Raw genomic sequence first — 25,311 nt, 5'->3', positions numbered from 1 at the left:
ACACTCCAGTCTGAGCCTTCGAGGAGGATGAGCACTCTCCGCGTGACTCCTTCTTCTTGCTGTATTTTCTAGATATATGAATATATATATATATATATGGGGTGAGAGACTATCAGTAAATTTTAGGGAGAATAAAAAGATGTTCTGGAAGGAGGTAAATAGGGTGCGTAAGACAAGGGAGCAAATGGGAACTTCAGTGAAGGGCGTAAATGGGGAGGTGATAACAAGTAGTGGTGATGTGAGAAGGAGATGGAATGAGTATTTTGAAGGTTTGTTGAATGTGTCTGATGACAGAGTGGCAGATATAGGGTGTTTGGGTCGAGGTGGTGTGCAGAGTGAGAGGGTTAGGGAAAATGATTTGGTAAACAGAGAGGAGGTAGTAAAAGCTTTGCGGAAGATGAAAGCCGGCAAGGCAGCAGGTTTGGATGGTATTGCAGTGGAATTTATTAAAAAAGGGGGTGACTGTATTGTTGACTGGTTGGTAAGGTTATTTAATGTATGTATGACTCATGGTGAGGTGCCTGAGGATTGGCGGAATGCGTGCATAGTGCCATTGTACAAAGGCAAAGGGGATAAGAGTGAGTGCTCAAATTACAGAGGTATAAGTTTGTTGAGCATTCCTGGTAAATTATATGGGAGAGTATTGATTGAGAGGGTGAAGGCATGTACAGAGCATCAGATTGGGGAAGAGCAGTGTGGTTTCAGAAGTGGTAGAGGATGTGTGGATCAGGTGTTTGCTTTGAAGAATGTATGCGAGAAATACTTAGAAAAGCAAATGGATTTGTATGTAGCATTTATGGATCTGGAGAAGGCATATGATAGAGTTGATAGAGATGCTCTGTGGAAGGTATTAAGAATATATGGTGTGGGAGGCAAGTTGTTAGAAGCAGTGAAAAGTTTTTATCGAGGATGTAAGGCATGTGTACGTGTAGGAAGAGAGGAAAGTGATTGGTTCTCAGTGAATGTAGGTTTGCGGCAGGGGTGTGTGATGTCTCCATGGTTGTTTAATTTGTTTATGGATGGGGTTGTTAGGGAGGTAAATGCAAGAGTCTTGGAAAGAGGGGCATGTATGAAGTCTGTTGGGGATGAGAGAGCTTGGGAAGTGAGTCAGTTGTTGTTCGCTGATGATACAGCGCTGGTGGCGGATTCATGTGAGAAACTGCAGAAGCTGGTGACGGAGTTTAGTAAAGTGTGTGGAAGAAGAAAGTTAAGAGTAAATGTGAATAAGAGCAAGGTTATTAGGTACAGTAGGGTTGAGGGTCAAGTCAATTGGGAGGTGAGTTTGAATGGAGAAAAACTGGAGGAAGTGAAGTGTTTTAGATATCTGGGAGTGGATCTGTCAGCGGATGGAACCATGGAAGCGGAAGTGGATCATAGGGTGGGGGAGGGGGCGAAAATTTTGGGAGCCTTGAAAAATGTGTGGAAGTCGAGAACATTATCCCGGAAAGCAAAAATGGGTATGTTTGAAGGAATAGTAGTTCCAACAATGTTGTATGGTTGCGAGGCGTGGGCTATGGATAGAGTGGTGCACAGGAGGATGGATGTGCTGGAAATGAGATGTTTGAGGACAATGTGTGGTGTGAGGTGGTTTGATCGAGTAAGTAACGTAAGGGTAAGAGAGATGTGTGGAAATAAAAAGAGCGTGGTTGAGAGAGCAGAAGAGGGTGTTTTGAAATGGTTTGGGCACATGGAGAGAATGAGTGAGGAAAGATTGACCAAGAGGATATATGTGTCGGAGGTGGAGGGAACGAGGAGAAGAGGGAGACCAAATTGGAGGTGGAAAGATGGAGTGAAAAAGATTTTGAGTGATCGGGGCCTGAACATGCAGGAGGGTGAAAGGAGGGCAAGGAATAGAGTGAATTGGATCAATGTGGTATACCGGGGTTGACGTGCTGTCAGTGGATTGAATCAGGGCATGTGAAGCGTCTGGGGTAAACCATGGAAAGCTGTGTAGGTATGTATATTTGCGTGTGTGGACGTATGTATATACATGTGTATGGGGGTGGGTTGGGCCATTTCTTTCGTCTGTTTCCTTGCGCTACCTCGCAGATGCGGGAGACAGCGACAAAGCAAAAAAAAAAAAAAAAAATGAATATATATCCCCTTTTAGAAAGTTAAAATTCAAGGAGGGGAGGGTTTCTAGCCCCCCACTCCTGTCCCCTTTAGTCGCCTTCTACGACACGTGAAGAATGCGTGGGAAGTATTCTTTCTCCCCTATCCCCAGAGATACATACACAGACATTTACATATATACACTTATACATATGCATACTTGCTGCCTTCATTCCTGTCGCCACCCTGCCATAAATGAAATGCCACCCCCTCCTACCTGCGTGAGATTGCGCTAGGAAATGACAACAAAGTCCACATTTGTTCACAGTGTCTAGCACCGAAACCACAGCTCCCTTTCCACATCCAGACCGCACAGAACTTTCTATGGTTTACTCTAGACGCTTCACATGCCGTGGTTCAATCCATTGACAGCACGTCGACCCCGGTATACCACATCATTCCAATTCACTCTATTCCTTGCATGCCTTTCACCATCCTTTATGTTCAGGCCCCATTCACTCAAAATCCTTTTCACTCCATCCTTCCCCCTCCAATTTGGTCTCCCACTTCTCTTTCCCTCAACCTCTGACCCATGTATCCTCTTTGTCAATCTTTCCTCACTCATTCTCTCCATGCGACCAAACCATTTCAATACACTCTGTTCTGCTTTCTCAACCATACTCTTTTTATTACCACACATCTCTCTTACCCTATTATTACTTACTCGATCAAACCACCTCACACCACATATTGTCCTCAAACATCTCATTTCCAGCACATCCACCCTCCTCCGAACAACCCTATCTATAGCCCATGCCTCGCACCCATTTAACATTGTTGGAACCACTATTCCTTCAGACATACCCATTTTTGCTCCAAGATAACATTCTCGCCTTCCACACATTCTCCAACGATCCCAGAAGCTTCGCCCCCTCCCCCACCCTGTGACTCACTTCTGCTTCCATGGTTCCATCCTCTGCTAAATCCACTCCCAGAAATCTAAAACACTTCACTTCCTCCAGTTTGTCTCCATTCAAACTTACCTCCCAATAAACTTGTCCTTCATCCCTACTGAACCTAATAGCCTTGCTCTTTTTCACTTTGACTCTCAGCTTTCTTCTTTCGCACACTTTACCAAACTCAGTCACCAACCTCTGCAGTTTCTCATCCAAATCAACCACCAGTGCTGAATCATCAGTGAACAACAACTGACTCACTTCCCAAGTCCTCTCATTCACAGCAGACTGCATACTTGCCCCTCTCTTCAGAACTCTTGCATTCACCTCCCTAACCACCCCATCCATAAACAAATTAAACAACCATGGAGACATCACGCACCTCTGCCACAAACTGACATTTACACAAGTCTCTTATTCAAGCTCACTTACTCTCACCACTCTCTTCACCCCAACATTCTCTCTTCTGAAAACCTCTCCAAATCTTCACCTTTGCCTCCACAAGATAATGATCAGACATCCCTCCAATTGCCCCTCTTAGCACATTAACACCCAAAAGTCTCTCTTTCTTGCATCTATCAATTAACATGTAATCTAATAATGCTCTCTGGCCATCTTTCCTACATACATACATATACTTATGTATATCTCTCTTTTTAAACCAGGTATTCCCAATCACCAGTCCTTTTTCAGCACACAAATCTACAAGCTCTTCACCATTTCCATTTACAACACTGAACACCCCATGTACACCAATTATACCCTAAACTGCCACAGTACTCACCTTTGCATTCAAATCACTCATCACTATAACCCGGTCTCATGCATCAAAGCTGCTAACACACTCACGCACATATACATATCACATACATATACACATACATATCAACATATGGACACATATATACACATGTGCATAGTCAAACTTGCTTGCCTTCATCCATTCCTGGCACTACCCTGTCCCACAGGAAACAGCATTGCTACTCCCTGATTCAGCAAGGTAGCACCAGGAAAACAGACAAAATGGCCACATTTGTTCACACTCAGTCTCTGGCTGTCATGTGTAATGCACCGAAGCCACAGTTTCCTGTCCACACTCAGGTCCCATAAACCTTTCCATGGTTTACCCCAGACATTTCACATGCCCTGGTTCAGTCCATTGACAGCACATCGACTCTGGTATACCACATCGTTCCAAATCACTCTGTTCTTTGGTATACCACATCGTTCCAAATCACTCTGTTCTTTGGTATACCACATCGTTCCAAATCACTCTGTTCTTTGCATGCCTCTCACCCTCCTATATGTTCAGGCCCCAATCGCTCAAAATCTTTTTCACTCCATCCTTCCACCTCCAATTTGGTCTCCCACTTCTCCTTGTTCCCTCCACCTCTGACACATATTTCTTCTTTGTCAATCTCTCCTTGATCATTCTCTCCATATATACACATGTACATATTCATACTTGCATGCCTTCATCCACTTCCGGCACTACCCCGCCCCACAAGAAACAGTATCACTACCCCTTGTTTTAGTGAGGTAGCGCTAGGAAAACAAACAAAAAAGACTTCATTCGTTCACATTCAGTCTCTGTCATGTGTAATGCACCAAAACCACGTATATAGAATAGTGAGTATTGATAAATCATAAAACTTAAGCAACAGACCATAAGACTAGGTCACTGTAATTAACTATTTATGCTCTGTGGGGAGGGAATTCGGAAGGCCCTCACCTTGTAAACATTTTCTACTGTAGTACAGAGTTTTAGATATATGTATGTGGTTTGCATTAACCTTGCCCTCAGTCATTTTATTCCATTCTCTTATCATTCTTATACTATACTATTGAAGTATTTCTTTGCATCTTTTTAAACAACTTCTCTACATCATTTTTAACAAGTTACTTGATAATGTCATGTTCTATGGTTGCTCTCTTCCTTCAACTCTGAAAGATATGTTCCTTGTCTATTTGATCAGTGTTTTGAAAACATTAAGGTTTTGATCATGTCACCCATCACTCTTCTTCCAAGTTTGGCTTATGTAAAGCCTTTCCCTGTAACTTAGCTCTCTTTAACTCTAGTACCATCTCCATTGCCCTCTTCTGGACCTTCTCTGCTAGCTCTTTCTGCTGCTTTAGATGCAGTAACCAACCTGGAGAAGCATTTTACAAGTTTAGTTTTATGTAGGATATGAACAGCTTGGTAAATTTTTTCTAATCCACATACTTAAATGCAATTCTGATATTTGCTAGCAGATAGTTTTCCTTCTTAACTGTTCTCTTGATGTCAGTCTCTGGTGACAGATTAGGGTGATGTTGACCTAAGCAAATTATGACAGGCTGTTTACTGTTATACAAGTACATGTATCATGGCCCTTGGTAACATATGATTTCCATAGCAACCTAGCTTTTACATGGAAAGAGTTAATCAGCATTATCTTAGTAAGAAGTGTGCTTCATATTGAACTTGTAAGAAGTGAAAAGTTTTCCTTTATTGTATCACTTTTGTTTCAGAATTACATGTGTTTTGTGTGGTCTGTTTAGGAGGTTTGCATAGTCTTATCAGAAAATTCTGATATGTGGTTGTGTAATTGATCTTGCTTTGAAGTAGGAAACCAGCTTTTGAAGAAAAATGCATATCATATTTAACCCATGTCACAGGCACAGTAAAATTGAAGGGTGCTTATACACTTGATGATCTGCTGACCAAATGATGCATGCATATGTCTTCACAACTTAAGTTAGAAAAAATTACAGTTGCTGTTAAGAAAGTTGCTTAGTCCTTAGCTTCTTTAAAAGCCATTGACGTTGTCATTCTATGCTACCCTCTTATGAGTTGATGCATTATTAACTTTCCTTGACATGCCAAATCTATTGATTTTAATGTGCCTGTTTGCATGGGATGGGTGCTTCCCTGGGGAGCTGGGAGATAATTGCTGGTGAAAAGAGTTTCCATAACAGCTAATTGGTTAGACTTGATTAGTACAATAACTGACGGGTGGATGTACTTCTGATTGACCCATAATTACAATCAAGAATTTTTTGTTGCACTGGTATGTTGCTGTCCAGATCATTCAGGCATGTGTATATGCAGCTTGTATATGTTTTAAGTACAAAAACCTTTTTAGATGCAAAATTGGTTTTGTAAAAGTGACTGGTTAAATTTTATTTGACATTTTAGATATTGGAATTGTAGAACACCGATTTATTTTGTGGCAATATAACCCAATCATCCATCTACTTATATATGATATAAACAGATCATTTTACCAGTGATTCTCTTTTCTGTCCAGAGCCCCTATTGATGAAGGCAGTAAAAAGGTGGTGGTGATTTCCGATGATGTAACAACAGTAGATGGTTTAGCTGTTGATTGGCTGTACAACCACATCTACTGGACCAATGCAGACACAAACACAATTGAGGTGCGTTACATGTTATTATTTTGGTTTTGTGGCTGGGTTGCCTTTGTGAATGCTGTGTAATGACTTTATTCTAAAGAGTATAAAGATTTAAAGTATATGGGCAGTACTTATAGGGAAGGAGTGCAAATAATTGGGAGATATAAGAGAAAGTGGCAGGAGGTTAAGAGGAAGGTACACGAGTTGAAAAAGATGGCAAATGAGAGTTAGGGCAAGCAAGTATCAGTAAACTTTAGGGAGAATAAGATGATGTTTTGGAAGGATGTGAATAATCTGGGAAGAAACAAGAGATCATTTGGGAACATTGATGAATGGGGCACATGGGGAAGCGGTAACAGTAGTGACAAAGTGAAGAGGAGATGGAGTGAATATTGTGAAGGACTGCTAAATGTGCTTGACAGTAGAGTAGCAGAAGTAGCTGAGTGAGAAAGTCATAGAAAGTGCTTTGGTGAAGAAAGAAAGGTGGTGAAATGTTTGTGTAAGATGAAAGGCAAGGCAGCTGGAGTGGATGAGACAGCAGCTTAATTTCTTTAGAAAGATGACTCTTTTGCTGATTGGTTTGTTAGGATTTTTATTAAATGTGTGGATCATGGTGAGGTGCCTGAAGATTGGCAAAATACATTTGCCATTGTATGAAGGCAAGGGGATAAAGTTGAGTGTTCAAACTACAAGGGTATAAGCCTGTTAAGTGTACCTGGTAAGTTGTATGGGAGGGTAGTGATTGAAGGGGTGAAAGATACGTACAGAGTATCAGAGTGGGGAGGAACAGTGAGGTTTCAGAAGTGGTAGAGGATGTTTGGATCAGGTTTTTGCTTTAAAGAATGTGAGTAAGAAGTGCTTAGAGAAGCAGAAAGACTTGCATGTAGCATTTATGAATCTGGAGAAAGCATATGATAGGGTTGATAGAGATGCCTTGTAGAAGGTCTCAAGGATATATGGTGTGGGATGAAAGCTTTTAGAAACAGTGAGAAGTTTTTATCAAGGTTATAAGGCATGTCTGTGAGTGAGAAGAGAGGAGAGAGAGTGGTTCTATGTGAAGGTTGGGCTTTGGCATGGGTGTGTGATGTCTTCTTGGCTGTTTAATTTATTTATGGATGGGATGGTGAGGGAGGTAAATGCAAGCCTTGGAGATGGGTATGAGTATGTGTGTAGTCTGTAGGGGTAATAAGGGGCTTAGGAAATGAGTCAGTTGTTCACAGGTGATACAGATTCAAAGAAAAACTGCAAAAGTTGATGACTGAGTTTGGAAGGTCTGAAAGTAGGAAATTGGGTATATCAGGGTTTTTTGGATGTGAGTTTCAGTTGAGAAAAATTGGAGAAAGTTAAGTGTCTTATATACCTGAGAGTAAACATGGTGGTGAATGGAACACTGAAAGCAGAAGGGAATCATAGGGTGGGAGAGGGGGTGAAGGCCCTGGGAACTCAGGAGAATGCATGGAAAGAAAGGTTGTTGTCTGGGGAGGCAAAAATTGGTATGTTGGAAGTATAGCAGTTTCAATGACATTATACGGGTGCAAAATGTGAGCTATAGATGATAATGTGATGAAAAGGGTGAAAGTGTTGGAAATCAAATCTTTTAGAACAATATATGAGGTGGTTTGATCAAGTTAGTAATTGTGGTTTGATCGAGTTGGTAATTAAAAGAAGGATAAGATAGAGGTGTGGTAATGAAAAGAGTTTGGTTGAGAGATCAGAAGGTGTGCTGAAATGGTTTAGATATTTGAAGAGAATGAGTGAGGAGAAGATAAGAAAGAGGATATATGTGTTAGAAGTGGATAGTACAAGGAGAAGGGGTTGAGCAAAATGGAGATGGAAATATGGAGTGAAAAGGATTTTGAGTGATCAGGGTCTGAACATGCAGAAGGGTGAAAGATGTGCATAGGACAGAGTAAATTGGAATAATGTGGTATACAGGGGTCACCTTGTTGTCAGTTGACTGAGCTAGAGCATTTAAGTGGCCTGGGTAAACAGTGGTAAGGTCAGTGAGGCCTGTTTGTGGATAGGGAGCAGTTGTTTCAGTGCGTTGCACATGACAGCTAGAAAATGGATGTGAGCGAATACTACCTTTCTTTGTCTGTCTTGGTGTTTCCTCATTAACATGGGAATTGGCTATTAAGTATAAGAAAAGTGAGGATTTATAAAGAGTATAAAGATTTTCAACAAGATACCAAATAACAAATCATTTTAGTTTTCCTGGTAAGAGATTCATGAATTCATTTATATCTGGGTACCCAAATAGGGTTTCTTCTCCTGAGTCTTTTCAGAGTACCATGTCTCCTTTGAAGTCATGTTATCCATCTGCTTATGTTTGAGGTCCATAGATTAGTCTTATAAATATGGAAGTGTATCCTGAGAAGAAGAGAAACAAGGCAAGAAGACTTTTTTGTCATTTCCAGAGGTTCACACATGCACACATGGTCTTTTTGCAAAAACACAATGCCTTAGTTACAAAGTAAAGGCAAATCACAGAAGTAGATCATCATTTAGTTAATTTCTCTATTCATTACAGGCTGGAAGTATTAAGTTTGAGTTTTTTAATGATTTTGGTAAAATATAGCTTGATTTTGGTAGTGAAGCATTAAATGATTACATTGCACAGAACATGGTTTCACAAAAGGCTGCTTCAGCTAGTGTTTCTCCAAGGAAGTAAAGATAAAATATTCTTTTTGTTCTTAATAGATTAAAGCAATTCATGCCCTTGAGAGATGTCTTTCTTTTAATGTATTGCATTTCTCTTCCAAAATTCAAGATGAAATCATTTGATGCAGTATCCACTGTATTCAAGTAGGCAGCATCTGAATATCAAAAGGATGCCTGATACCGTGACCCAGTCCATCTAGATTTTACAAGATTTATGGTTTGACTTATGGGTTGGATTTCTCATTTTTTATCTAAAGATGTTCCAGCCTGTAATGTTCTTTTGAAACCAATAAGAGACAGAGGGGATTCATTTCCAATTTTGAATAATTCTTTTTTTTCATACACACGAGAAGATTTTTAGCAGTAGATCAAGTTCTTTTGGGGATATGTGAGAGATCACAACTCACTGGACTGGGCAGAACCCTCATCTTCAGCTTCTTCAATCTATGGAAAGTTCATAAGCAGTGTTCACTTTCTCACAGCTACACCTACAGGTCACAAAAAGAATGCCTCAAGGTTAAACGATGCAAGTAGAAATTTATTTTTCCCTTTGAAATGATGGTATGAATACAGGATTACTAGATGCCTTTTTGTGAAGTATGATTTGTCTGTGATTAAGAGAAAAAGTAAACACATTTGTGATACCACTATAAAATGTTGAAAGTATTTACACATAAGGAAATAACTTTTGAGTTAGTTTCCCAAATATTATTCATTAACTTTGTAGACACAGCTTTCCTGTCTCCTTGGTGTAGTGGTTAGCATTGTACTAATCATGGGTCACCATGGGTTTGAATCCTGGTCAAGAGAGTTGACTTACACCCAACCCAAATATTTATCCTCCCACTGTGGCTGGTCAGTAAATAGGTACCTTGCATAGAATAGCATGTGTGTGTGTGTGTGTTTACTTATACAGAAGTAAAAACACAGTGCAAACATACATGTATACAAGGTTAAGGGACAGGGTAGTACAAGTGTAAAACTCTCTCCCCATAACAAACAAACAGTAACACATGGAGTAACAGACTTCCTCACTTGTATGGTGTGTTGTCTCTCTGCCATCCCCCACATCACTGCTAGACATAGATATGACTGAAATAACACTTCATGAATTCAAATTATCTTCCTTCAGAGGTTTTATTTCCATTCCATAATATTTGGCGAGTGGAGATGGAAGTATCAGAGTCCATTTGAGCATGGAGCTCTTCATCATTTGCCAATGAGGAGGAGGAGGTTTTTTATCTGTGAGTTGCAGATGTAGAGGAACTAGAGGCTACAACAAGAAACTGTGCAAGAAACTTATTAGAAAAGATGTTAGATGGCAGAAAGTGTATGAATGCCAAGTGGATGAATGTAAGAAGCCAGGCAATGAAATTGCAGATGCTGAAGCTTTACAAACTTTTAAAAAGAGATGGGACACCAGGAGTATGTGATTCCCTTCCCATATAGCACAAATGTTAAGAATAGGCACCTACACATTCATTTCTTGCATCACTAATGTTCATGTGGGATGTATGGTTTATTCTATCTTTTGTTTATTGTAACCAATTATTCAGTCTGTCCTTCTTTTCATTTCCACTGAATTTTTTCTCTTTACATTTGTTTCTTGCACTTCCTATGTCCTAGACTATTGACCAGTACACATTACCTGGATATGTATTGGGTGGTATAAACAGAAGATAAAATAATCTATAAATGCTAGAAAAATTGATGAAAATGGTGGATGTGTACACAGTTCTCACTGATAGTCATGAAAGTAACCCTGAAGATGATTAATGATTGGTATAAAGTTTCAAGTCATCTGCTTATTAATTTGAACAAATTTATGATTGCCTACATATGTTGAAGATACCACTGATACCTGTACCACCACTCCTGCCACAATGCTTCCACCCTCTTGTTGCAACCACTGTCTTTATAATCATGCCTTCCATCACCAATTAAACCAATTAAACTATCTCTGTAACCACCAGTCATCTTTACCACCACCAGTACCACCTTCCTTGCTGTCACCTCCCAAACAATCTGTCACTCCATCTTCTATCCACTAATGCCATCTCTTTTGTTGCCACCTCTGCTACCCTCTTTTTAACCAACATTACCATCACCTTTACAACCTGTGTTGCCACCAGTACCACCACCCTAAAGGTGACTTCATCTCATCCACCATCTGCTGGCACCTCTGTAACTACCTTCAATTCAACCATCTCTACCACCCTTTCCATAACTGCTAGTGCTAGCACCTTCTCCACTCCCTCTGCCACAACCACCATCACCTTTTCTACCATATATGCCTCTTCCTGCACCAATACAGTCACCTGTGCTCCATTCCTGCCTTCACCTCTCCCATCATCTCCTCTGCCACCCTGTTTAGTTCTCAGCCAAAGTTAGATGTACAGGTTTTTAAGTTCTCTTGTATGTATCTGTGTATCTATCTATATCTCTGATGCCTTTTCCCCCCTGCAACTCTCTCTAGGGTTTTATCATGACGAGAAAGTTTTTTTTTATATTTTATTTATTTTGCTTTGTCGCTGTCTCCCGCGTTAGCGAGGTAGCACAAGGAAACAGACGAAAAAAATGGCCCAACCCACCCACATACACATGTATATACATACACGTCCACACACGCACATATACATACCTATACATCTCAGCGTATACATATATATATACCGACACAGACATATACATATATACACATGTACATAATTCATACTGTCTGCCTTTATTCATTCCCATCGCCACCCCGCCACACATGAAATAGCAACCCCCTCCCCCCCTCATGTGCGCGAGGTAGCGCTAGGAAAAGACAACAAAGGCCACATTTGTTCACACAGTCTCTAGCTGTCATGTAATAATGCACCTAAACCACAGCTCCCTTTCCACATCCAGGCCCCACCGAACTTTCCATGGTTTACCTCAGACGCTTCACATGCCCTGGTTCAATCCATTGAACGTTGTATACCCCGGTATACAACATCGTTCCAATTCACTCTATTCCTTGCACGCCTTTCACCCTCCTGCATGTTCAGGCCCCAGTCATTCAAAATCTTATTCACTCCATCTTTCCACCTCCAGTTTGGTCTCCCACTTCTCCTCGTTCCCTCCACCTCTGACACATATATCCTCTTGGTCAATCTTTCCTCACTCATTCTCTCCATGTGACCTAACCATTTCAAAACACTCTTTTCTGCCCTCTCAACCACACTCTTTTTATTACCAAACATCTCTCTTACCCTATTATTACTTACTCAATCAAACCATCTCACACCACATTGTCCTCAAACATCTCATTTCCAGCACATAAACCCTCTCAATCAAACCATCTCATACCACATTGTCCTCAAACATCTCATTTCCAGCACATCCACCCTCCTCCACACAGCTCTATCCATAGCCCACGCCTTGCAACCGTATAACATTGTTGGAACCACTATTCCTTCAAACATACCCATTTTTGTTTTCCGAGATAATGTTCTCGACTTCCACACATTTTTCAACGCTCCCAGAACTTTCGCCCCCTCCCCCACCCTATGATTCACTTCTGCTTCCATGGTTCCATCTGCTGCCAAATCCACTCCCAGATATCTAAAACACTTCACTTCCTCCAGTTTTTCTCCATTCAAACTTACCTCCCAATTGACTTGTCCCTCAACCCTACTGTACCTAATAACCTTGCTCTTATTCACATTTACTCTCAGCTCTCTTCTTTCACACACTTTACCAAACTCAGTCACCAGCTTCTGCAGTTTCTCACATGAATCAGCCACCAGCGCTGTATCATTAGCGAACAGCAACTGACTCACTTCCCAAGCTCTCTCATCATCAACAGACTGCATACTTGCCCCTCTTTCCAAAACTCTTGCATTCACCTCCCTAACAACTCCATTCATAAACAAATTGAACAACCATGGAGACATTACACACCCCTGCCGCAAGCCTACATTCACTGAGAACCAATCACTTTCCTCTCTTCCTACACGTACACATGCCTTACATCCTCGATAAAAACTTTTCACTGCTTTTAACAACTTGCCTCCCACACCATATATTCTTAATACCTTCCACAGAGCATCTCTATCAACTCTATCATATTCCTTCTCCGGATCCATAAATGCTACATACAAATCCATTTGCTTTTCTAAGTATTTCTCACATACATTCTTCAGAGCAAACACCTGATCCACACATCCTCTGCCACTTCTGAAACTGCACTGCTCTTCCCCAATCTGATGCTCTCTACATGCCTTCACCCTCTCAATCAATACCCTCCCATATAATTTCCCAGGAATACTCAACAAACTTATACCTCTGTAATTAATTTGAGCACTAACTTTTATCCCCTTTGCCTTTGTATAATGGCACTATGCAAGCATTCCGCCAATCCTCAGGCACCTCACCATGAGACATACATACAGTAAATAACCTTACCAACTAGTCAACAATACAGTCACCCCCTTTTTTAATAGATTCCCCTGCAATACCATCCAAACTCACTGCCTTGCCGGCTTTCGTCTTCCACAAAGCTTTTATTGCCTCTTCTCTGTTTACCAAATCATTCTTCATGACCCTCTCACTTCGCACACAACATCAACCAAAACACGCCATATCCTCCACTCTATCATCAAACACATTCAACAAACCTTCAAAATACTCACTCCATCTCTTTCTCATATCCCCACTACTTGTTATCACCTCCCCAGTAGCTCCCTTCACTGAAGTTCCATTTGTTCCCTTTTCTTACGCACTTTATTTACCTCCTTCCAAAACATCTTTTTATTCTCCCTAAAATTTGAAGATACTCTCTCACTCCAACTCTCATTTGCCCTCTTTTTAACCTCTTGCACCTTTCTCTTGACCTCCTGCCTTTTTCTTTTATACATCTCCCTCTCATTTGTATTATTTCCCTGCAAAAATCGTCCAAATACCTCTCATTTCTCTTTCACTAATAATCTTACTTCTTCATCCTACCACTCACTACCTTTTCTAATCTGCCCACCTCCCACACTTTTCATGCCACAAGCACCTTTTGCACAAGCCATCACTGCTTCCTTAAATACATCCCATTCCTCCCCCACTCCCCTTACATAATTTGTTCTCACCTTTTTCCATTCTGTACTCAGTCTCTCCTGGTACTTCCTCACACAAGTCTCCTTCCCAAGCACACTCACTCTCACCACTCTCTTCACCCCAACATTCTCTTTTCTTTTCTGAAAACCTCTACACATCTTCACCTTAGCCTCCACAAGATAATGATCAGACATCCCTCCAGTTGCACCTCTCAGCACATTAACATCCAAAAGTCTCTCTTTCGGGCATCTATCAATTAACATGTAATCCAATAACGCTCTCTGGCCATCTCTCCTACTTACATACGTATACTTATGTATATCTCTTTTTAAAGCAGGCATTCCCAATCAACAGTCCTTTTTCAGCACATAAATCTACAAGCTCTTCACCATTTCCATTTACAACACTGAACACTCCATGTATACCAATTATTCCCTCAACTGCCACATTACTCACCTTTGCGTTCAAATCACCTATCACTATAACCCGGTCTCTTGCATCAAAACTACTAACACACTCACTCAGCTGCTCCCAAAACACTTGCCTCTCATGATCTTTCTTCTCATGCCCAGGTGCATATGCACCAATAATCACCCATCTCTCTCCATCCACTTTCAGTTTTACCCATATCAATCTAGAATTTACTTTTTTACACTCTATCACATACTCCCAGCACTCCTGTTTCAGTAGTGCTACTCCTTCCCTTGCTCTTGTCCTCTCACTAACCCCTGACTTTACTCCCAAGACTTTCCCAAACCACTCTTCCCCTTCACCCTTGAGCTTCGTTTCACTCAGAGCCAAAACATCCAGGTTCCTTTCCTCAAACATACTACCTATCTCCTTTTTTCTCATCTTGATTACATCCACACACATTGACACCCCAATATGAGCACTCCCCGCATGACTCCTTCTTCTGTTTCCCCTTTTAGAAAGTTGACATACAAGGAGGGGAGGGTTTCCAGCCCCCCGCTCCTGTCCCCTTTAGTCGCCTTCTACGACATGTGAGGAATGCGTTGGAAGTATTCTTTCTCCCCTATCCCCAGGGATGATAATGAATTATGTACATGTGTATATATGTATATGTCTGTGTATGTATGTATATATGTATATGTTGAAATGTATAGGTATGTGTATGTGCGTGTGTGAACATGTATATATATATATATATATATATATATATATATATATATATATATATTCTTTCTTTTTTCTTTTAAACTATTTGCCATTTCCCGCGTTAGCGAGGTAGCGTTAAGAACAGAGGACTGGGCCTTTTTTGGAATATCCTCACCTGGCCCCCTCTGTTCCTTCTTTTGGAAAAAAAAAAAAAGAAACGAGAGGGGAGGATTTCCAGCCCCCCCGCTCCCTCCCCTTTTAGTCGCCTTCTACGACACGCAGGGAATACGTGGGAAGTATTCTTAATCCCCTATCCCCAGGGATAATATATATATATATATATATATATATATATATATATATATATATATATATATATATATTTTTTTTTTTTCATACTATTCGCCATTTCCCGCGATAGCGAGGTAGCGTTAAGAACAGAGGACTGGGCCTTTGAGGGAATATCCTCACCTGGACCTCTTCTCTGTTCCTTCTTTTGGAAAATTAAAAGGTGTTTATGTGGGCGGGTTGGGGCATTCTTTCGTCTGTTTCCTTGCGCAACCATGCTAATCCAGGAGACAGCAACAAAGTATAATAAATATAAATAAATAATGTGTATATGAGTGGTTGGGCCATTCTTCGTCTGTTTCCTTGCGCTACCTCGCTGACATGGGAAACAGCAATTAATTATGATAATAAATAAATGATTCATGTGAGAAACTGCAGAAGCTGGTGACTGAGTTTGGTAAAGTGTGTGAAAGAAGAAAGTTAAGAGTAAATGTGAATAAGAGCAAGGTAATTAGGTACAGTAGGGTTGAGGGTCAAGTCAATTGGGAGGTAAGTTTGAATGGATAAAAACTGGAGGAAGTAAAGTGTTTTAGATATCTGGGAGTGGATCTGGCAGCAGATGGAACTATGGAAGCGGAAGTGGATCATAGGGTGGGGGAGGGGGCGAAAGTCCTAGGAGCCTTGAAAAATGTGTGGAAGTCGAGAACATTATCTCGGAAAGCAAAAATGGGTATGTTTGAAGGAATAGTGGTTCCACCAATGTTGTATGGTTGCGAGGCGTGGGCTACGGATAGAGTTGTGCGCAGGAGGATGGATGTGCTGGAAATGAGATGTTTGAGGACAATGTGTGGTGTGAGGTGGTTTGATCGAGTAAGTAACGTAAGGGTAAGAGAGATGTGTGGAAATAAAAAGAGCGTGGTTGAGAGAGCAGAAGAGGGTGTTTTGAAATGGTTTGGGCACATGGAGAGAATGAGTGAGGAAAGATTGACCAAGAGGATATATGTGTCGGAGGTGGAGGGAACGAGGAGAAGTGGGAGACCAAATTGGAGGTGGAAAGATGGAGTGAAAAAGATTTTGTGTGATTGGGGCCTGAACATGCAGGAGGGTGAAAGAAGGGCAAGGAATAGAGTGAATTGGATTGATGTGGTATACTGGGGTTGACGTGCTGTCAGTGGATTGAATCAGAGCATGTGAAGCGTCTGGGGTAAACCATGGAAAGCTGTGTAGGTATGTATATTTGCGTGTGTGGACGTATGTATATACATGTGTATGGGGGTGGGTTGGGCCATTTCTTTCGTCTATTTCCTTGCGCTACCTCACAAACGCGGGAGACATTGGCAAAAAAAAAAAAAAATGATATAAAGGATAAGAATGAAATGAGTCTGAGGTACCAGTGCTCAATATGTAGGGCTTGGTCTTTTCATTGCCTGACAGTTATATAGGTGTCACCTTTTTAGACATTATTAACAATAATAAGAATACATTACTCAGAATATGGCATATTCTCATACTAAATTGCCTAACAACATATTTACCAGCAACTCATGAAAAATTACCCAACAATTTGCCCCTTTGTGTAACCTGATAATAACATGGCAATTTCATGGAATTAGACGTTTTTAATGATGAATATTTCATATGAATTGGAAATCATTGAGACTTGCTGGATTTAAAACTTGAGTGAGGAAACATATATGTAATTGTTTTGAAATAGTAAAAAAAAGAAAAAACTAACCTGGAGGTTTTTACTGCTTTTTGTGAGACTTATATGCTTAATTAGATTGACTGCTCCTTTTTATATTAGAGGAATAGTAGACAAGAACTATCAGGACTTCAACTGAGGAGTGGATGAACTTTATTTATGTGAGTCTTGATGCCTTCTAACTGCCTGGGTGATGTGGCACTTCGCTGAAATGTCATCACATGAATCGTGTGGGTGTTATATGTATAGAAAGAAATAGCTTTAAAGCTGGGAAACAGTTATATTTTTTGAGTTTCATTTCAGTGGTAAAGCCAGGAAACTGTTACATTCTTTGAGTTTCATTAAGCTGTAAAGCAGGGAAACTTATATTCTTATTTCAGCAGTAAAGTAGGCCCAACTTGTTATATTCGTTGAGCTTCATTAATAGACTTCTCTTTTTTTTTCTATATATTGTGAGGTATGTCATTCGACTGTTATGTCAAAAATATTACAAGCTCTGAAGCAAAGACAAAAATGAATCACTAGTTATGAGCTTTAAATTTGTATGGCACAGCTTGGCGATATCAGTGGCACACTAGTGCTGCAAAACCCTGTTTGGTTATCACTGACTTAGACCATCAGCTTCTTTTATTTTACTTGTTGTCTCTGTTCTGAGATGGCCATGAATTGGGCATGCTTTTAATCATGCCATGTGAGCTACTTTAAGGAGAGAAAATAGTAAAGTGGTTGTCTTTGGAATGACATATTCTGAATCACTTACATATGGCTGGCACCATGTGGATGGAATTTACTCGATTTGTTCTGAATGCTGATGATCTTTTCTTCAGGTGTCAGATTTCAATGGAGGCATGAGGAAGGTGCTCTTCCAAGATTCATTAGATGATCCTCGTGCCATCGCTGTCTACCCTTCTGAGGGCTGGATGTTCTGGACAGACTGGGGTCAGGAAGCAAAGATTGAAAGGGCTGGCATGGATGGTAAATTCAGAGAGGTAAGTTAAACTTGTGATGGAGCACTGTAATATGGTATCATCGACACTTGGAAGTACTGTGTACTTTCCCTAAAAGATCATACAGAATAATGTATGAACTGGTATATAATGATAGCATATGTAATGGCATGTTAGTTATTATAACAAGGAGAAGCAGCTTTCATCCACTTATACATAGTTTTTATCTGCCTGAAATAGTAGTCATTTAGAGAGTATTTATTGTAGAATCCATGTAAAGATAGAGCAAATGGTGCTATCTCATTATGATTAAAAAATGAGATGATGCATATGAATGAAAGGAAATCAACTAAGAATGCAGGAAAAGGGTGTATGAAAATCTAGGAGTGACTAACAAGGTACTTTGGAGAGAGGTAGGTAGATTCATATTGGAGGAATGTGTGCAGGGTGTGGATGTACTTAAGTCTGGGAAACTTCTTATGTTAAAGAATTGAATAGAGATGACATAAGAGATGCAGTTATTGATATTGTTTATAATGATATGTATATGTAAGTATTTGTGTGTATGGGCATTAATGTGTATATTTATGTGTATGTGAATGGATGGGCCATTCTTCGTCTGTTTCCTAGCACTACCTCACTGAAGCGGAAAATGGCAATCAAGTAGAGTAAGTTTAAGTGAATGTGTCCTTTTTTTTATTATGTCTTTTCCTGACATTATTACATGCACAACCCCCTCCCCCCTCATGTGTGCGAGGTAGAGCTAAGAAAAGACAACAAAGGCCACATTCGTTCACACTCAGTCTCTAGCTGTCATGTAATAATGCACCAAAACCACAGCTCCCTTTCCACATCCAGGCCCCACAAAACTTTCCATGGTTTACCCCAGATGCTTCACATGACCTGGTTCAATCCATTGACAGCACTTCGACCCCGGTATACCACATCGTTCCAATTCACTCTATTCCTTGCACGCCTTTCACCCTCCTGCATGTTCAGGCCCCGATCACTCAAAATCTTTTTCACTCCATCTTTCCACCTCCAATTTGGTCTCCCACTTCTCCTCATTCCCTCCACCTCTTGACACATATATCCTCTTGGTCAATCTTTCCTCACTCATTCTCTCCATGTGACCAAACCATTTCAAAACACCCTCTTCTGCTTTCTCAACCACACTCTTTTTATTTCCACACATCTTTCTTACCCTTACATTACTTACTCGATCAAACCACCTCACACCACATATTGTCCTCAAACATCTCATTTACAGCACATTCACTCTCCTGCGCACAACTCTATCCATAGCCCACGCCTCACAACCATACAACATTGTTGGAACCACTATTCCTTCAAACATACCCGTTTTTGCTTTCCAAGATAATGTTCTTGACTTCCAAACATTCTTCAAGGCTCCCAGAATTTTCGCCCCCTCCCCCACCCTATGATTCACTTCTGCTTCCATAGTTCCATCCGCTGCCAGATCCACTCCCAGATATCTAAAGCACTTTACTTCCTCCAGTTTTTCTCCATTTAAACTTACCTCCCAATTGACTTGACCCTCAACCCTACTGTACCTAATTCTATTCACATTTACTCTTAACTTTTTTTTTTCACACACTACCAAACTCAGTCACCAGCTTCTGCAGTTTCTCACATGAATCAGCCACCAGTGCTGTATCATCAGTGAACAACAAATGACTCACTTCCCAAGCTCTCTCATCCACAACAGACTGCATGCTTGCCCCTCTTTCCAAAACTCTTGCATTCACGTCCCTAACAACCCCATCCATAAACAAATTAAACAACCATGGAGACATCACACACCCCTGCCGCAAACCTACATTTCACTGAGAACCAATCTTTTTCCTCTCTTCCTACACGGACACATGCCTTACATTCTTGATAAAAACTTTTCACTGCTTCTAACAACTTGCCTCCCACACCATATATTCTTAATACCCTCCACAACTCTATCATATGCCTTCTCCAGATCCATAAATGCTACATACAAATCCATTTGCTTTTCTAAGTATTTCTCACATACATTATTCAAAGCAAACACCTGATCCACACATCCTCCACCACTTCTGAAACCACACTGCTCTTCCCCAATCTGATGCTCAGTACATGCGTTCACCCTCTCAATCAATACCCTCCCATATAATTTACCAGGAATACTCAACAAACTTATACCTCCGTAATTTGAGCACTCACTTTTGTCCCCTTTGCCTTTGTACAATGGCACCATGCAAGCATTCCGCCAATCCTCAGGCACCTCACCGTGAATCATACATATGTTAAATAACCTTACCAACTAGTCAACAATACAGTATATGTATATAAGAGTGAGTGCTCAAATTACAGTGGTATAAGTTTGTTGAGTATTCCTGGTAAATTATATGGGAGGGTATTGATTGAGAGTGTGAAGGCATGTACAGAGCATCAGATTGGGGAAGAGCAGTGTGGTTTCAGAAGTGGTAGAGGATGTGTGGATCAGGTGTTTGCTCTGAAGAATGTATGTGAGACATACTTAGAAAAGCAAATGGATTTGTATGTAGCATTTATGGATCTGGAGAAGGCATATGATAGAGTTGATAGAGATGCTCTGTGGAAGGTATTAAGAATATATGGTGTGGGAGGCAAGTTCTTAGAAGCAGTGAAAAGTTTTTATCGAGGATGTAAGGCATGTGTACGTGTAGGAAGAGAGGAAAGTGACTGGTTCTCAGTGAATGTAGGTTTGCGGCAGGGGTGTGTGATGTCTCCATGGTTGTTTAATTTGTTTATCTATGGGGTTGTTAGGGAGGTAAATGCAAGAGTTTTGGAAAGAGGGGCAAGTATGAAGTCTGTTGGGGATGAGAGAGCTTGGAAAGTGAGTCAGTTGTTGTTCACTGATGATACAGCGCTGGTGGCTGATTCATGTGAGAAACTGCAGAAGCTGGTGACTGAGTTTGGTAAAGTGTGTGAAAGAAGAAAGTTAAGAGTAAATGTGAATAAGAGCAAGGTTATTAGGTACAGTAGGGTTGAGGGTCAAGTCAATTGGGAGGTAAGTTTGAATGGAGAAAAACTGGAGGAAGTAAAGTGTTTTAGATATCTGGGAGTGGATCTGGCAGCGGATGGAACCATGGAAGCGGAAGTGGATCATAGGGTGGGGGAGGGGGCGAAAATCCTGGGAGCCTTGAAGAATGTGTGAAGTCGAGAACATTATCTCGGAAAGCAAAAATGGGTATGTTTGAAGGAATAGTGGTTCCAACAATGTTGTATGGTTGCGAGGCGTGGGCCATGGATAGAGTTGTGCGCAGGAGGATGGATGTGCTGGAAATGAGATGTTTGAGGACAATGTGTGGTGTGAGGTGGTTTGATCGAGTAAGTAACGTAAGGGTAAGAGAGATGTGTGGAAATAAAAAGAGAGTGGTTGAGAGAGCAGAAGAGGGTGTTTTGAAATGGTTTGGGCACATGGAGAGAATGAGTGAGGAAAGATTGACCAAGAGGATATATGTGTCGGAGGTGGAGGGAACGAGGAGAAGTGAGAGACCAAATTGGAGGTGGAAAGATGGAGTGAAAAAGATTTTGTGTGATCGGGGCCTGAACATGCAGGAGGGTGAAAGGAGGGCAAGGAATAGAGTGAATTGGATCGATGTGGTATACCGGGGTTGACGTGCTGTCAGTGGATTGAATCAGGGCATGTGAAGCGTCTGGGGTAAACCATGGAAAGCTGTGTAGGTATGTATATTTGCGTGTGTGGACGTATGTATATACATGTGTATGGGGGTGGGTTGGGCCATTTCTTTCGTCTGTTTCCTTGCTTACTTATACATCTCAGTGTACACATATATATACACACACAGACACATACATATATACCCATGCACACACTTCACACTGTCTGCCTTTATTCATTTCTATCGCCACCTCGCCACACATGGAATACCATCCCCCTCCCCCCTCATGTGTGCGGGGTAGCGCTAGGAAAAGACAACAAAGGCCTCATTCGTTCACACTCAGTCTCCAGCTGTCATGCAATAATGTCCTGAAACCACAGCTCCCCTTCCACATCCAAGCCCCACACAGCTTTCCATGGTTTACCCCAGACGCTTCACATGCCCTGATTCAATCCACTGACAGCACGTCAACCCCGGTATACCACATCGATCCAGTTCACTCTATTCCTTGCCCGCCTTTCACCGTCTTGCATGTTCAGGCCCCGATCACTCAAAATCTTTTTCACTCCATCTTTCCACCTCCAGTTTGGTCTCCCACTTCTTGTTCCCTCCACCTCTGACACATATATCTTCTTGGTCAATCTTTCCTCACTCATTCTCTCCATGTGCCCAAACCATTTCAAAACCCTCTTCTGCTGTCTCAACCACGCTCTTTTTATTTCCACACATCTCTCTTACCCTTACATTACTTACTCGATCAAACCACCTCACACCACACATTGTCCTCAAACATCTCATTTCCAGCACATCCACCCTCCTGCGCACAACTCTATCCATAGCCCACGCCTCGCAACCATACAACATTGTTGGAACCACTATTCCTTCAAACATACCCATTTTTGCTTTCCGAGATAATGTTCTTGACTTCCACACATTCTTCAAGGCTCCCAGGATTTTCGCCCCCTCCCCCACCCTATGATTCACTTCTGCTTCCATGGTTCCATCCGCTGCCAGATCCACTCCCAGATATCTAAAACACTTTACTTCCTCCAGTTTTTCTCCATTCAAACTTACCTCCCAATTGACTTGACCCTCGACCCTACTGTACCTAATAACCTTGCTCTTATTCACATTTACTCTTAACTTTTTTATTTCACACACTTTACCAAACTCAGTCACCAGCTTCTGCAGTTTCTCACATGAATCAGCCACCAGTGCTGTATCATCAGCGAACAACAACTGACTCACTTTCCAAGCTCTCTCATCCACAACAGACTTCATACTTGCCCCTCTTTCCAAAACTCTTGCATTCACCTCCCTAACAACCCCATCCATAAACAAATTAAACAACCATGGAGACATCACACACCCCTGCCGCAAACCTACATTCACTGAGAACCAATCACTTTCCACTCTTCCTACACGTACACATGCCTTACATCCTCGATAAAAACTTTTCACTGCTTCTAACAACTTGCCACCCACACCATATATTCTTAATACCTTCCACAGAGCATCTCTATCAACTCTATCATATGCCTTCTCCAGATCCATAAATGCTACATACAAATCCATTTGCTTTTCTAAGTATTTCTCACATACATTCTTCAAAGCAAACACCTGATCCACACATCCTCTACCACTTCTGAAACCACACTGCTCTTCCCCAATCTGATGCTCTGTACATGCCTTCACCCTCTCAATCAATACCCTCCCATATAATTTACCAGGAATACTCAACAAACTTATACCTCTGTAATTTGACCACGCACTCTTATCCCCTTTGCCTTTGTACAATGGCACTATGCACGCATTCCGCCAATCCTCAGGCACCTTACCATGAGTCATACATACATTGAATAACCTTACCAACCAGTCAACAATACAGTCACCCCCTTTTTTAATAAATTCCACTGCAATACCATCCAAACCTGCTGCCTTGCCGGCTTTCATCTTCCGCAAAGCTTTTACTACCTCTTCTCTGTTTACCAGATCATTTTCCCCAACCCTCTCACTTTGCACACCACCTTGACCAAGACACCCTATATCTGCCACTCTATCATCAAACACATTCAACAAACCTTCAAAATACTCACTCCATCTCCTTCTCACATCACCACTACTTGTTATCACCTCCCCATTAGCGCCCTTCACTGAAGTTCCCATTTGCTCCCTTGTCTTACGCATTTTATTTACCTCCTTCCAGAACATCTTTTTATTCTCCCTAAAATTTAATGGTACTCTCTCACCCCAACTCTCATTTGCCCTCTTTTTCACCTCTTGCACCTTTCTCTTGACCTCCTGTCTCTTTCTTTTATACATCTCCCACTCAATTGCATTTTTTCCCTGCAAAAATCGTCCAAATGCCTCTCTCTTCTCTTTCACTAATACTCTTACTTCTTCATCCCACCACTCACTACCCTTTCTAATCAACCCACCTCCCACGCTTCTCATGCCACAAGCATCTTTTGCGCAATCCATCACTGATTCCCTAAATACATCCCATTCCTCCCCCACTCCCCTTACCTCCATTGTTCTCACCTTTTTCCATTCTGTACTCAGTCTCTCCTGGTACTTCCTCACACAAGTCTCCTTCCCAAGCTCACTTACTCTCACCACCCTCTTCACCCCAACATTCACTCTTCTTTTCTGACAACCCATACAAATCTTCACCTTATCCTCCACAAGATAATGATCAGACATCCCTCCAGTTGCACCTCTCAGCACATTTACATCCAAAAGTCTCTCTTTCGCGCGCCTGTCAATTAACACGTAATCCAATAACACTCTCTGGCCATCTCTCCTACTTACATACGTATACTTATGTATATCTCACTTTTTAAACCAGGTATTCCCAATCACCAGTCCTTTTTCAGCACATAAATCTACAAGCTCTTCACCATTTCCATTTACAACACTGAACACCCCATGTATACCAATTATTCCCTCAACTGCCACATTACTCACCTTTGCATTCAAATCACCCATCACTATAACCCGGTCTCGTGCATCAAAACCACTAACACACTCATTCAGCTGCTCCCAAAACACTTGCCTCTCATGATCTTTCTTCTCATGCCCAGGTGCATATGCACCAATAATCACCCATCTCTCTCCATCAACTTTCAGTTTTACCCATATTAGTCGAGATTTTACTTTCTTACATTCTATCACATACTCCCACAACTCTTGTTTCAGGAGTATTGCTACTCCTTCCCTTGCTCTTGTCCTCTCACAAACCCCTGACTTTACTCCCAAGACATTCCCAAACCACTCTTCCCCTTTACCCTTGAGCTTCGTTTCACTCAGAGCTAAAACATCCAGGCATTTAAGATATATATATATATATATATATATATATATATATATATATATATATATCTTTCTTTCAAACTATTCGCCATTTCCCGCATTAGCGAGGTAGCGTTAAGAACAGAGGACTGGGCCTTTGAGGGAATACCCTC

The 25,311-nt window shown here is 41.2% G+C and overlaps 1 protein-coding gene across 5 annotated transcripts in view; it reads left to right on the top strand.

Moving 5' to 3' along the window:
- Positions 1 to 25,311, top strand: part of LOC139751618 (low-density lipoprotein receptor-like) — a 506,290-nt gene that overhangs the window by 373,749 nt on the left and 107,230 nt on the right. For all 5 annotated transcript variants that reach the window (XM_071667236.1, XM_071667235.1, XM_071667239.1 and 2 more), the window contains exons 10-11: positions 6,299 to 6,428; positions 18,069 to 18,230. In XM_071667236.1, coding sequence (XP_071523337.1) covers positions 6,299 to 6,428; positions 18,069 to 18,230 — 292 coding nt within the window. The remainder of the gene's footprint in view (positions 1 to 6,298; positions 6,429 to 18,068; positions 18,231 to 25,311) is intronic.

The sequence above is a fragment of the Panulirus ornatus genome, chromosome 11, assembly GCF_036320965.1.
Source record: "Panulirus ornatus isolate Po-2019 chromosome 11, ASM3632096v1, whole genome shotgun sequence".
Classification (NCBI taxonomy): Eukaryota; Metazoa; Arthropoda; class Malacostraca; order Decapoda; family Palinuridae; genus Panulirus; species Panulirus ornatus.
Note: the sequence above shows the minus strand (reverse complement) of the source record. Positions and strands in the feature narration are given on the sequence as shown.